General features: G+C 43.1%; 2 protein-coding genes across 8 annotated transcripts in view; one reads left to right on the top strand and one right to left on the bottom strand.

Moving 5' to 3' along the window:
• Positions 1-3: 3 nt before the first annotated feature.
• LOC121328660 (protein RCC2 homolog) lies at positions 4-12686 on the bottom strand. Of its 5 annotated transcripts, none has more exons than XM_041273573.1 (13): positions 12550-12686; positions 5473-5681; positions 5040-5133; positions 4728-4871; positions 3708-3839; positions 3486-3574; positions 3272-3386; positions 2410-2576; positions 1998-2178; positions 1540-1645; positions 1351-1423; positions 991-1068; positions 4-609 (listed from the first exon to the last, which is right to left on the bottom strand). In XM_041273573.1, exons 2-13 carry the CDS (start codon positions 5674-5676, stop codon positions 505-507), a joined length of 1488 nt encoding a protein of 495 aa, XP_041129507.1. In that variant the 5' UTR covers positions 5677-5681; positions 12550-12686; the 3' UTR covers positions 4-504. The 5 variants fall into 5 exon arrangements, with proteins under 5 accessions (XP_041129507.1, XP_041129505.1, XP_041129506.1 ...); XM_041273571.1 differs by lacking the exon at positions 12550-12686 and adding an exon at positions 9912-10181; XM_041273572.1 differs by lacking the exon at positions 12550-12686 and adding an exon at positions 7829-8082.
• The window catches only part of LOC121328658 (rho guanine nucleotide exchange factor 10-like protein), a 67383-nt gene continuing 63683 nt past the window's right edge, over positions 10493-14192 (top strand). For 2 of the 3 annotated variants that reach the window (XM_041273565.1, XM_041273563.1), the window contains exon 1: positions 10493-10770. The gene's annotated coding sequence lies outside the window, so the exon portion shown is untranslated. Of the gene's footprint in view, positions 10775-14192 lie in introns of all 3 variants that reach the window. The other variant, XM_041273564.1, reaches the window with a different exon arrangement.

Genomic DNA, 14192 nt, shown 5'->3' with positions numbered 1-14192 from the left:
AAAAAAAAAAAAAAAAAAAAAAAAAAAAGAAAAGAAAAATCACCTGAAACTGAAGACACATTGAAATTTAAGACACAAAAGGTGATCGCTGATTCTGATCAGGAGGCAAAGAGGGCTACAACAAAACGTGCCGTGGAAATTCACCTGATTCACCTTTATTAAATACAAAATACCCCCCCCCCCAAAATAAACAATATAAGTGGTGTCAACAGGTGTATTTTCTTTCCAAACCTTATCAGGGCAAGCTGTAATGCCCTCAAGGTCTGCGGTCGAACATGGTTTGTAAAGGCCATCTCTGTTTGACAGCTTTTGCTTTTAGCTGCTGAGGTCCAATAGACCCTGCTTGCCCTGACAAGGGTTAAAGGGACGGGATATTCTAAAGGCCTGATTGTTCCCCACTCCCTCCAGTGGCGTGTCGGAAGAGGCTGGGAACCAGTGCATCTAGGAATGGAATCAGCTGCCTTTCGGAGGTTGAAGGTCAGAGCAGTGGAGCGCTGCGTCCTATCAGAGCATGCGGGGATTGTACTCTGGTAGCTTTTTCAGCCTCTCTTTGTCCTGGTCTGTCTCACTACGTGCAATCACAAGGCAATGTGAGTAACCCATTGCCACCTGGGACACAAACACAATGCAAGACAGTTAGTCACGCTCTCTCTTAACAGCATGTCACCCTTTCAACACACTACGGCAACGTATTAGTAAATCACAGAGTTCCACGTACTCCCTTCCCTGCTGTTTACGATCTTTTAGTCAAGTTCACTCTGCTGTTTAATGCCAAGAAACCAGGCGTTGGGTGGGACTCTTCTATCCAACCGTTTAAAAGATCACCAGCTTAACAAAACGAAAAGGAGCCCGACAGTCAACAGCACCAGTGAATTTATCAAAGTTTGAATTATTCCCTGCAGCGGATTTGCTCAGCTTTGGTTCTTTGCCGTAAAGGTTAACAGAGGCTCCTCCCTGTTGCTCGGTCTCCTCTAGATCAGTAACCCTTACCTGCTCAGCATAAATCCCATCCAGCGTCTTGATCTCCTGGGCTGTGGTGGACGACTTGGGCTTGTTATCCCCGTAACCCTGGAAACAGCAAAACCACACAACGTGCATGTTAAAGCGTTGCCCGCGAGTCAGCCACGCACACACTGCCTGTCAGTTTTGTTGGGATTTCTGCTCTGTTGATTGCATATTTTACACACACTGCTTACGCTGTGAAATGCAAGAGCACTCACGTCAAGTTCTGTCAAACGTACTTCTTTAGTTTTAACTTTCGATCGGGTGTTTGCAGTACTCACTTAGTACAAACTGTTTTTCATACAAGTATAAAGAATATTTCAGCAAAGGAACACCAGACAATCTTACCAGCTCTCCAAAGGTGGGAGAAGGTCCCCAGCTGATTGAGCTGTCATCTGCAGCAATGATTATACTGCTCCTCCTGGAAGAGAAATGCCAAACCGGTCACAAAGTTATAGCCAAGATTCAGCCAAGGGATGGCTGTACCAACTGCCACAGCTTCCATGGAAGCAAAAACAAAATCAACCCTTTACTTACCCGCAGGCCAGACCCCGGATCTTCCAGCCACACAGGTCTTGCACAACTTTGGGGTACATAGTCGATTCTCGGGATGTATTCGTCACACCCCAGAAAAACAGAGACCCTGCAAAACACGTCATTCCATCAAAAAAGTCATTCCATCAACGTCAGGCTTTGACCAGGAGTCACCTGGGAAGTGACTAGCATTCAGAAATGGTTCCACCTTCGAATAATTCAAGTCACGTGAAGCAAATACATCCAGACTCTGCATACATCCAGGTTTGACTTTTGTGACGGATGTTTAGTTTAGGAAACTAGTGCAAGAGTTATACATAATCTGTTTCAATACATTCCTGTCCACTACCTTGTTCCAACCACGTTCCCAGTGACTGATTTGAGGAATCCTTTCAGACCTGGAAAGGTCTGGATTGGAATGAACATTGAGAGCCATCGCATGGTCACTCCCCTCCTCTCACCTGTCTCGCTGACTGCAAAGGAGCACTGGTAGCCCCCGTGGACCTGCGTGGCGCCTCGGCCCGGAAAGTCAAACAGCTTGACCAGACGTGGCACCATTTCGTCCTTCTGCTCTGCGTGCCCTAGTCGCCCGTACCCGCCGAACCCCCAGGAGAACACTCGCTTCTGAGAGTCCAGGATTAGCTGAAGAGAGACAGATCAGGCACTCAGCAATCGCAGCCACAAACTGGGTGGTTAAACTAGCTAGAGCACTATTCAAAATGTAGATTATGTGCTGTCTATATCTTGTAAAGTTGGGATTTGTGTCCCTCTTGTGGCTAGACTTGGTTAAGACAATTCAGTTATTGGGTTGCCCAGACATCTGAACTCCAGCCCTAGAGAGTGGAGTTCCCTCGCTCTAGGAAGGTTCTTCACCGTGTGATTGGCCCCACAGGACACCTCCCGCACCACCACGTTGGGCACTGGCAAGATCTGGCCATCCTTGGTCTTCTCAACGAAGATAGCCACCCTCCTAGCGATAAGCTCGCAATCAAACTCTATGCGCTGGGCACGGGCGATGAACTTGCCGTCAGAGTTGTGCCCTGCAGGTTAAAAGGAACAGCAGGTTAGCTCACAATATACATGATCACACACAGGAGGCTCAAACTAAACTCAGTTTCACGAGGCACACTGAGAAACCTGCTGCTGAAGGGAGAGTTTAAAAAGAAAGGTTTTATCACTAGAGATGCAGAGACAGTGCGAAAGGTTCAGTGTATAATAAACAGTCATTGCTTGATATAGAAACACTTGGCCTGTGCTAGGATTGGCACCTTTCTAAATATTCATCTACTGCCTTATCGAACACTGCAGTTATTTCCTTCCAGCAAAAACTACCCTCAAATTCAGCCTAAGCCAGCCACTTCAATATGAGTTATCCTGGCTCGTTTAACCCTTAGCGGTCCATTATTACTCTGCAAATGTCTGTGATATTCTTTGAGCGCTGGATGCAGAAGCAGCTATCTTTGTTTATGTCCGGGTTATCTCTGTGGTGCATGGGGCTATCAAATACACCATTTTTTTTTGGCTTCATTCAGTGCCTATTGGTCTCACTCAACCATTGAAAGGGTTTCTCTGCTTTTTCCGGAGAAAAAACGACTAGACCTGTGCTTTATGTTTTTTTGATGATGTCAGACAGGGTCCAACATTGGACTGGAAAGGGAAAATTGTAATGTCGGACCTGGACTGACACAGGACCGCAGGGGGTTAATAGACAGTAGGTGACTACCCTAGTGCTTACCTAGTTGTCCGTACTCAGGACACCCAAAGGAGTACAGGTTCCCTTTGCAATCCACAATCATACTGAACTCTGCTCCACATGCCACTTTCACGATGGGCTGCCCATTGTACTGGATCTGTAGGGAGAAAGGGGCAGCAAGAGGCAGATGGGGAATAGACGATATATGAAGTGCAGAAAAAAAAAAAACAGAAAACACAGATCGAAAAGCACTGACCTGAGCAGGAGTAGGGACCGCGTCCGTCTGGTTGCCGTGCCCAAGCTGACCCAGTTTATTCTCCCCAAATGAGAACACGCAGCCGGCCTCTGAACGAAATAACAGCTGTGAAAACTCACACTCCTTCACAATGGACAGTAATCTACATCACTCAATCTACCGGAGCAGCACCTTTCAAACACAGCACTACAAAAAAAACAACCACTCAAGAGCGCCCTCTACCTGTGAGAGCCATGGTGTGATTGCGCCCGCAGGCTGCTGCCACGATCACCTCGTCCTCCAGTGCTTCCACCAGTTTGGGCTCTTCCACACGCTTGGTGTCTCCGTGGCCCAGCTGCCCCTTCTCATTTCGGCCTGAGGGAAATGCAAACGTTCGCTCAGCATCTGTACTCACGTTTACTGTAACTGTGCTTATTAGAAATCGTTTTCACCCATTTATCGTACTTTACGTGTTCTTACTGGACTTTACTTAAGCAAATAGTTACTATAAGGTTTAACTGCACTTAGTCGAATTTGCACTTATAATTTACTGTATGCCTTATTTTCCTGTTACGTGAATTGATTTTTGTACTTTCATATCTGCTCTTCTCTGTAAAATGATATTTTATAATGTGATAACTTGTAACAACTGTAAGTCGCCCTGGATAAAGGCATCTAAGAAATAAATCATAATAATAATAATAATAATAATAATCTGGGCTCCCTATCCAGTTGAAGGCCATTACCACACATTATATGAGTTCTAGCACAACGCTTCAACCTCTCCAATAAGTATGCTGGATGTTCAGCATCATGAAAAAGGAACCACCATGATCTACAGCCTACCTCCAGCCTGTAAAAATATAAGTGTGACATACTCTCAACAACTTGTGCTAAAGAATGTCCTCACCAGGTTTCACCACAATAGGAGAAGTGGTTGTCTGGGTACATGTGAAATCTCTACATTATTCCGACAGCTGTCGTACAGGAAATGCACAAAAACTGGTATCTATCGTGAATCTTGTATCCTACTACTTCGCTAATGTCTCCTGATGAAGACACGAGCCAAAACGTGCGTCTCCTTGACTTGGTCTCTTATAAAACATTATCTTCATTTCTCAGACCACCCCTGTATATTTAAAACAACATTTCATTTTACAGAACCCCCCCCCCCCCCCCCCCCCAAGTTCAAAGCACTTCACTGTTGAGAAACACATCAAACCAGAACGGCCAGGTGTTGTGATGTTGCTACCCGGTACCTACCCCAGCTCCAGAGCTTGCCCTCTGTGGTGATGAGCAGGCTGTGTGCGGAGCAGGGCCCAGAAACCACAGTGCTCACCTGCACCTCACTCAGGCAGCCATAGCGGTGAGGGCCCCACAGGTTCTGACCCAGGTTCCGGTAGGCAGCTGTCAGAAAAACAGAGACAGTCAGCAGCTTTCTCCTTCCAGCAACAAATCTGGTTTTCAAAAACGTATTGGATTACAACTACAAAAATAACAAACACACAACCTAGTCTTTACATAGTCAAAGCAAGTACAGAAAAACCAACTATGTTACTGTAGCCCGGACCCCACCTTGCTGTTTTGGCACTTCTTTACGGCCTATCAGGTCCCAGTTGGTGGCTCCAAAAATCAGAAGCTGACCCTTGGCTTTGGATCGTTCAAGTTTCTGTAAGAAAAAAAAAAAAGAAGAAAAAAGGGACCTTGAATTTGGTCATTCAAGCAACTGTGCTTTTATGGAACGTGAAATACAAAACTCACCCAGTAACAGGTGTCCCATTTTTTAAAATATAAAACATAACTTATCGTTAGATAAAATGCAGTTTTGTATTCCGGTATTTAATTGAATAATTATATGGTTTGGGTATAAATATCCCTGGGAACGTGCAAGATCTTAAAATGCGAAGGACGGTCACTTGAGGTCGAAAACAAGTTAGTTTTCACTTAACCTCCTATTTGTTCACGAGTGCGGAACGCTGCTGCGAAACGCCAGCGAGGAATGTCTTACGATCTTTTCCTTGACATCGTCGGGGACCGTGACGGGCTGGAGGCCGGACTTGCTGGACGGTTTCCCGGGTTTCTTGGCGTTTTCCTGCTCGAAATCGTCAAACTCGTCCTCGCTGCTGAACTCCTTTTCCTTCTTCCTGCCACCTCCTCTCTTCCTCTTCATCCCTCCGTTCCCAGAGACCTCGCTCACCTTCTTCCGTGGCATCGTGTCTGCAGAGCAGAAAGCAGGGGTGATATTGTCAGGCATGGCCAGTAAAGGCACTGGGGTGTGTGGACTGATCTAAACAAGGGTAGATCACAACACCACTGCCCAGAAGATTGTTAAATGAACCCTTCTTGGGCACCATGAAAGCCAACATCTCCTTAGTTTTGATTTCTTTCTACTTTGTGCTGCTGCTGCTTTGGAAAAAAACAGTTCTTAACTGAATTAAAGCAATCCACCAAGATGAGTCGCTTAAACAGCATTTAGGACGGAACACGGACACCGACCCAAAGAACCTACCAATTAAAAACAAGGTTGCTGAATTCTGGTAGTTGATAAACTAAAACAGAACACCTCCATCATCAGACTGCATGTGCACTACTGCAGTACAGACTCCCATTGCAGTTACACCCTGGTCTTCAGCTTGCAGGACTAATCTCTGGTGTGACTAATTAAGCTCAAAGCAATGCTTTAAAATGGCTCAATTTGGTTACAGGATTCCTACTAGCAGATGTAAAGGTAGATTTGTCTGAATGGGTCTTGAGATTCATCAGACAAGTTTTCCACCATAACGAACTGCACACAGGGACTGTCAACCATGCTTCTAACATCAGCCACATGCAGAGTTTAAATGCAATAAAGCTGCCAGCCTTATACAACTAACCTTGTTTTTCACTTATCTGAATTTCTCTTAATAAAACTAAATATATTTCTAGGAAGAACAGCCCTGTTTTGTATGAGTTAAAGTTCTGGGGAAGTTAAAGATACCAGCCCATGAACTGTACTGTGAATAACGAAATCAAACTTAAGCAATATTAAGTCGGGCAAGATGGTACTTCACCCAAACAAAGCATTAGCCCCAAGGGTTACAGCGGCAGAATGGGGGCGGCATTACCGTCTGCTATGCAAACATACATGGAGTCCATCTTAAACGCACTTCCAAACAGTGTGGTTTATCAGGATTACGCGTGCCAGTAATCTAAAAGCACACACTCCTTCTAACATTAGCATCTCATCAACAGAGTCGATGGTTTGACTATGACGTACTAATGGGGTTCCATTATCATTATTTGTCCTAATTCCCGTATTGTAATATTTACAGTATGAAAACAGTGTACGAAAAGCGATTTGTTTAAATGTCTCAGGGTTATTCGGGTTGACTTGTAGGACGGAGAACAAAAAGCCGGCGATGGCACAAAGAAAACCGAATACTGCTCGAAACCTTTTTAGTTTAATTTAAATGCTGCAGGTTTTTAAATTACAAAAGTCGCATATATTATATATATAAATAAATACACACACACACCATTGACCGCATATGATAATCACTTAGATATATAAAACCCGTTATTAAAGCAGTTAACAAGCAGCACTTTACATACCAACAAACGGTTTTATAAAAAAAAAAAAAAAAAAAAAAAAAAAAAAAAAAAAAAAGTTATTCCTCCCCTAATCAAGTTTAATTGTACAGCTTTTTAAACAGTTCAACCCCCTAGCAAAATGCACGAAAACTGCATACGTTTTTGGACAGGCCTATACAGTGTTAAGCAATGCAAGTCAGGTTAATGCATGCTGTGTCAGTCCAGACTCAGGGCCGTTTCCTTTGTCTAGTTCTGCCCAGCTGGTACACTAATGCATCAAAACCCGACATTTCCAAAACGCATTCCAGACATATAATAACACAGCTATAATTTAACGGTTCACAAATAGCAGCAAATATAAAATATATTGTCTATAATAATACTCTTTTTTAATAATTAACCGGTAAATAAATTAAGGTACCCAATCCGAAATTAAATTCACAGATGCCATACCTTACGGTTTCAAGTATACAATACAGTAAAAGTTTCTCTCTCCGAAAAGCTGAAGAAATAAACTTTGGTGTTCGGCAGCGCGGTTGTTTTATTCGGTTTAAATGAGCGCTACTTCTTCCTGGTTCACTGTCCTAGCCGCCTGTCTTCCTCCTTTATTTTGAGCGATTTTGAACAAAAGAATCTGCAGTCTGTCTGATCAAACCACGTGGGTGAAGCCTTCATTTACTCCTAGAATAAAGTCAGTTTCGCTATCGGTTAAATAACATGTACTGATAGAAAACATATATGAGCAAAAATAATCAAACCGATCCTCTTAATAACGACCACACCGTGTCCACTACCTTTACTTGTCCAGCAAATTGCAAGCGAAGATATCTGATTACGTCTAAAAAGATCAATACATAGCAAAAGCGCGCCCCCTTTCTGTCTCAGTCTGTCTTTTTGTTAAAAATGTAAATATGAGGTGAGAACAAACACACAAAACAGAAACACATGGGGGACCCGCGGGAAAATAAAGGCTTGAGAGACGAAAAAGAGAAGAAAACAACTGAATGAGCGAAAACAGCGCCTCTCTGTTGGAAGGAAGACCAAAGAAAAGTTGGTTAAAGCTGCAGTTCTGTGCTGTGTGAGGCGCGACTAGTGAAGCATAATTGCACCGCAGACAAGGGCTTGGGAGGTTCTCAAATTCAACGCCTAAAAGTTATAAATATGAGTCATCGGGTTATGGAACCCACATTTGTTCCAAGCATGGTAAAGCTATCGTATTTTATGCTTTAACATGCTTTAGCATGCTTTCACTGTGGTTCAATGTTTTTATTGTGGTAAGCTTTAGTTAGTTAGGTGACACTAAAAAGAAAAACAAGTAACCTGTGTACTTTTAAAGAAAGGCTCTGACTGGCTGATGGCTACATCTGGAAACCAGTAATCAGGTTTTGATTTATGTACTTCAGTCATCAGCAATTGCAACGAGATGCTTTTGAATATTGTGCCTCTTTTGCCTCATCTCACCAGCAGGTGTTAGCATTACAGTGTAGATTAGACGGCAGTATTACACCTACAAATAGACATCGCATATCTGTGGTCCTTCACAACCCTGTTAGTCCCGGCAGCTGGGGCAGATGTCCTCTATTCTCTTGGTATGCAAAGTATGCATCATACCACCTTAAAGCTGCAGCCACAATAGATTCATTGTAATGGTCAGAAACATCTGTGAGATGGAGGGGGGGAAGCCAGTCAGGCAGCTTACTTTTAAGGTGGACTGAAGACAGTTGGAATCAAGGGATCCTACCGTAAGTTGTACAAATATAATGGGTGTTTGAAAGCAATGCAAAGAATAGACAATCACAGTAAAACCATGGTAAAGCATGTGCATTGTGAAGAGGGCTGGTAAAGAATGCCCTGCTGAAAATCTCAGCAATAGAATTGTAGAAGTTGTGGTTTTTAGAAGTGGAAATAAGGCAGAGGAAGTTCCAATAAGACCAGTTCACCCTCAGAAAATTCATTTAGCTCTCCATTTCTCACCTGAAGAAGAGACATCTATGGTCTAATATCTTGTATATAGCTATCAAGCTGATATTATGTAGTATGTACGTATGTAGCACCTTTTCTATAAACCAATAGGAATAGCAATAATATAATGTCTCTTGTACCAGTATGACCAGCTGAAAACCAATAGACTACCTGCTCTGACCAGAACACACCTGGCAATTGCTGGAATTCCCAGCAAGCTGGGTAATAACCGCGTGCTGTACAGTGTACTGTAAGAAAGGTATATGCTTTTATGAGACAGATAGCATGCTATCCATTCCTTTCCTGTCTTTCTCAGCCAGGTGTGCTGTACAGCTGTTTCTTACCTGCCTGGCATGCTATCCACCAGACAGAAGGTAATATGATGAGTCTCAAAGAGAACACTCTTTATGTACCGGTAAGTTTTTCACTTTGAAATTGATTCATAACGGTGACTATGTAATTTTCAGCCTAGCTTTTTACAGCGTTAACCAATGCCATCCTATGGGGGGATCTGCATGTGAACATTCCCTTTTGACAGTCTTTCTTTTTTAGTATTACAATGTAAAAGATAGGACGGGGGTCCAAAATCCACAGGCCAGTGGTGACCCTGGGCATGCAGATATTGGACCCTGCCATTTTTTTTATTGCTTTAATACCTTAAAAATCACACATAGATAGTAAGGTGTAACCTATAGGAAACTATGTTTGTCTACCTGACATGAGTTTTACCTCAAGTCTTCCATTATTTACCAGGCTTATCAATTTGTGTTTTCTTTTCTTTAGGGTTTAGTTTTTTCATTTCTTTTTTGCATTAGTACAAGAGCCCCTTAACAGAGCGTTATTTTCTTGGCAATACGATTATTCTTACGAAGTGTCACTGAATTAGTTCTGCAGTAAATTGAATCAAAGACTCACATTCTTGCTGCGGTCGCGTCGATTACAGTCTAGAACCGATGGCTTCTGTTGATTGTTTGTTTATTCATCTCTTGTTTATGGTATAATTGTGTTTGCTTGTGACTGAGTCAGCATCATTGGGTTCTGATTGGGTCTCATCAGAGCACTCCAGATGACTTTCCACACCAGGCCTGGTTTCTGTTCAAAGGAAAGTCCAAACATTTTTTCCCAACCTCATTTCCTTTCAGATTTGACCCAGATCTTTGAATTTTGTTCTTTGATAGTGGTGGGATTTATCTGTTAATGTGTCCTAATGATAGCCATCCACTGCCCAACTGGAGTCTGTCTCAAGGCTCTCAGTCCTGTAGAGTCACTCCTCTCTCTCTCTCTCTCTCTCTCTCTCTCTCTCTCTCTCTCTCTCTCTCTCCTCTCTCTCCCCTCCCTGCACTTTGCATCTGATTGGTGCAAAAGAGACCCAGAGCCTTGCGATTGGCTAAGAGTTTTGGCTTGGCTTGTGTTGTTGCAAGGGTGGGGGGGCGAGCGAGAGAGAGAGAGAGAGAGAGAGAGAGAGAGAGAGAGAGAGAGAGAGAGAGAGAGAGAGAGAGAGAGAGGAGGTTCCTAGATTCAGCAGCTTGCACAGGATACTACAGCACTGCTTCTTGTGGGAACGCACACACACACAGACACAGGATTTATTTGCTGGTTTCTCCGCATCTTGGAAGAGGGGTAGGGTCGCCAAGCTGGGCTTGTGCTGCAAAGCAATGGGGGCAGATGGAGAGAGCCCGGCTGCTTAGGACCTAGGTGGACAAGGGGATTCCTGGGATTAAAAGCTAAGGAGCTGCTGTTACTAGCTGGTAGCAGTCCTGTTGAGGAGGAGGAGGTGAGTAAGTGTCCATTCTTTGCCTCTCTGTGCAACAAAGGCTGGGGTGCCTGTTGGGGGATGAACAGTGGGGCGCCACTTGTTCATTGTGGGGCAACATGCGCACTTGTACCGTGGGAATGGAGGCTAGTTGCCTCAGAGCACCGTAGTGAGAGCTTTATATAACGATTTTAAATTAATGCCCCTGGTGATAACATCTAAATGTAATGTCAGCCAGACATGCAGTACATCAGCTAAAAAAAACAAGTGGGAATGCTGGCTTTTGAGGGAGACTTTTATATTCACCTTTTTTGGAGACTGATCTTTGAATCTGCTGTTTGCTGTCAACTATGCTGTCCTATATAGTTAGTGCAGCAAGCAGGCCAAACAAAAGAGAAGTGTCGTCTAGTGGCGTTAGATGAATTAAAATAAGGAGGGCGAGGCCTGGCAGTGCAACACAGACAGCAGTTCGAATCGAGCACAAATAGACACATTTAGAGCTTTGAAATGTGGCAAAAACAGTTTCAATATTAACTCAGAAACACATGGCTCTCAAAATGAAAATGAGGCTTCAGACTGTTAGGAAGTTCATTCCTCTGTTTCCATGGCAAAAGGACAATATTTGCTCCCAGACTGGCCTCCACTTTCCCCAGGACCTCACTTTTGTCACTTTGGCCCTTTTTTTGCCCCACATCTTAGAATTTGGGCTGACCTGTAAAATCCTTTCATGACCTCCTACCAGGTTTTATTCTCCCCTTCCCAAACTACACAGCAAACGGGATGAGGCAACCCTGTACAGAAGATTCATTACCATTCTTTAAAAGAGGAATTTACCTTGTTTAATGCAAAAAACAGTAACGTCTAGAAATTTTTTTAAACAGCCTTGTTTTAGGTTATCAAAAACTTAAATTGGGACAGCTATTTGGATGAACCAGAACTAAAGTTTTTCCAACTAAAGATTTTGTCCCAGATCCTTTATACATAGGAGAGATGTTGCTTTATAATGTGTGGTATAGTTCTTTTATTTCTTAGGAATAAGTGAGCTTCTTACTAACTCTTGCAGAGATGTGGAATTATTACTCAGCCTGAATCACTTTAACTGCAACTTTTGCCTCACATGCATGCATGTCTGAGGTGCTGTCAAGACATGACAGCATGACAGGGTGCTGAGAGAACTCTCTTCAGAACTGATATCTGTCAGGTGTGCCTGGACCCCTCTCTCCACTGTCCCACTGTTTGAGAGCCACAATCAGGGCAAGGGCTTTGAATTATTCCCCTGAAGATTGGTTCACTCCCTTAAACCCAAACTAAACTCATTTTTTACTCAATTTTCAGCCCTAGTCCTGCAAAAAGCTATTTATAAATGTCATTTAGAGGATGTTGAATGTATTTGCACTGTGTATCTGTATTTGCTATGTTGAAATCTGCAAGTAAAGTAAATATATGGAATCTATGGAATTCCTTTCTGGTCCCTAAATTCTTGTTTCATAATTCCCTCCACTGTTATAGCGATTGGTTTAGTTTTGGGACGGGGAGGGGGGGGGGATTCCAGCATAATAACACAGGCTTCTGTGTCGAGTCCTCTTAAATACAATAAGATCAGTGTGCGTGAGAACGAGGCGTTGGTGGCACAGGGGTGCAACTATGTGTCAGAGCAGTGGAATGTACTGTAAGGGTAGTGGATGTGTGACACTGCTGTTGTGTGTCTGGGTGTCTCTAAGTATGGTGTAATGGGGTATGTGTTTGTGAGGCAGTGTGCTACTGTCTAAATTTGGTATGTATAGATAAAACAGTGCTTACCTGTGTTTGTTTTTTCTTGTGTCAAGTGGCTCTTGTGATTCTGTTGGTAGTTCTTCTGTAACTTTAAACACCAAATCGTATTACAGTCACACTAAACGCTTTATTTGCCACTGTCTTTTGCGCCATATATGTGTATCGCTAAAGTCATGAGAATTTTAATTAATCACATACTTTATACTCTAAAAGAAATTGTAAAAAATAAAAAATAAAATACTAGAAACGTCTGGATATTATAGTTTGAATGTACTGGTACATCCTGTCGTATATTATTACTTATGAGGTATGCGGGAGCAAAACTGTCAGATTTGCTAAATATTTCAACCAAGATCCAGAGTGCCTTACATATCACACTCCCAGAGCCAAACTAGGTGGTGATGGTACAGTATGTGTGCTGGGGGTTACAGTGTGTTTGCCGTTTCCAGGGGCGGAGACAGGAATTTAAATGTGTCACAATGATTTGCCTGTGGAAGTGTTGGCATAGACCCCTGCAGCATTATGACATTGGCTGGACTTCGGAGGTTTGCTAGGAAACAGTCTTCAAAATCCAGGGAAATCCATTTCATAATGCAGCTATCGGTGTTAGTACTGTACGTGTCATTGCAAGTAAGTGAGTAGACAGAAGGTATAGAAGTTCCATGTATCAAAGCCCCCTAAGTGGCAGTATTTATGACAACAGTTATTACACAGATATGTTGTTCTGTATCCAGAAAGTGTGCAATTTAGCAAGACATTTCCATTAATTGTGCATTGTATATATGTTACTATACCTTGCCCCTGTCTCATTGCAGTAGGAGTCAGCCCCAGATTGGCCTTTTCTGTTGAGAACAATCCCTGTGCTGTTTCTGCTGTGCATTTCACAAGCTGCTTTCTGCTATTGTCTATTGACGTGGCCTAGCCCTTTCTCCTGAGAACCAACAGCAGGGCTGTAAATTATTAATGCTCCCTGACCAATGTGCAGTGGGTGAGGGATAGGGTTATGAACTTGCAGTGGGTTAATTGGGGAGGGGATGCTATGTGAGACTGGGCTCCCCAGTACAAAAATACCACTGGGATACTAATATAGTCTAATACCAGCGTATTACCCTGAAACCATAGGACAATAATTACCAGGGCCACAGTATTACCAACACTGGCTACGCAATGGGTTTGCAATGTACTCCACAGTGGCCCTGATATAGTAGCACATTGTGTGGGACTGATATGGTACCTTGAACTGCAATGGATGACCGGTCTGTATTGGTTAATTGTTTCATACCATTGTGATTCATTTCTGTGCTGCCTCCCTGCATTAAAACACAGCCCTGCCTATACTGGGAAAACAGTGCTGAAACAAGCCTGGATCTGCAGCACACACCAATAAGGAATTTCACAAGCACATCGTTACCTCAGAGAGCTGCCAAAACACAGATGAAGAGCCCCGGAGTCAGGAATGAGGGTCTTGAACCTACATGCAAATTCAAAACCAACCAGTGTCAATTTCACATAGACTTATTTAAGGTTTCACGTCATTTCAAATTCTTTCTATTAAAGATATACCTGACCTGTCTTTTGGTTTCTGTGTCGTCTCTGATCACCGTGTGGAGGATAATAGTACTAAGGTTAGCTAGTAGATGGTGGTGGTAACCTATTGGTCTTTGCAGGAA

The sequence above is a fragment of the Polyodon spathula genome, chromosome 16 (genome assembly GCF_017654505.1).
Source record: "Polyodon spathula isolate WHYD16114869_AA chromosome 16, ASM1765450v1, whole genome shotgun sequence".
NCBI classification, from domain to species: domain Eukaryota; kingdom Metazoa; phylum Chordata; class Actinopteri; order Acipenseriformes; family Polyodontidae; genus Polyodon; species Polyodon spathula.
This window is presented reverse-complemented; position numbering and strand designations above follow the sequence as displayed.

What these genes read in the sequence shown, in the direction of transcription:
- LOC121328660 (XM_041273573.1), bottom strand. Translation starts at nt 5,676, where the DNA reads ATGCCACGGAAGAAGGTGAGCGAGGTCTCTGGGAACGGAGGGATGAAG. An exon ending in GGGCAAGCTCTGGAGCTGGG is followed by an intron (nt 3,840 to 4,727) that starts GTAGGTACCGGG and finishes CATTTCCCTCAG; the next exon opens with GCCGAAATGAGAAGGGGCAG. An exon ending in CCTGTGGGGCCAATCACACG is followed by an intron (nt 2,179 to 2,409) that starts GTGAAGAACCTT and finishes GTCTCTCTTCAG; the next exon opens with CTAATCCTGGACTCTCAGAA.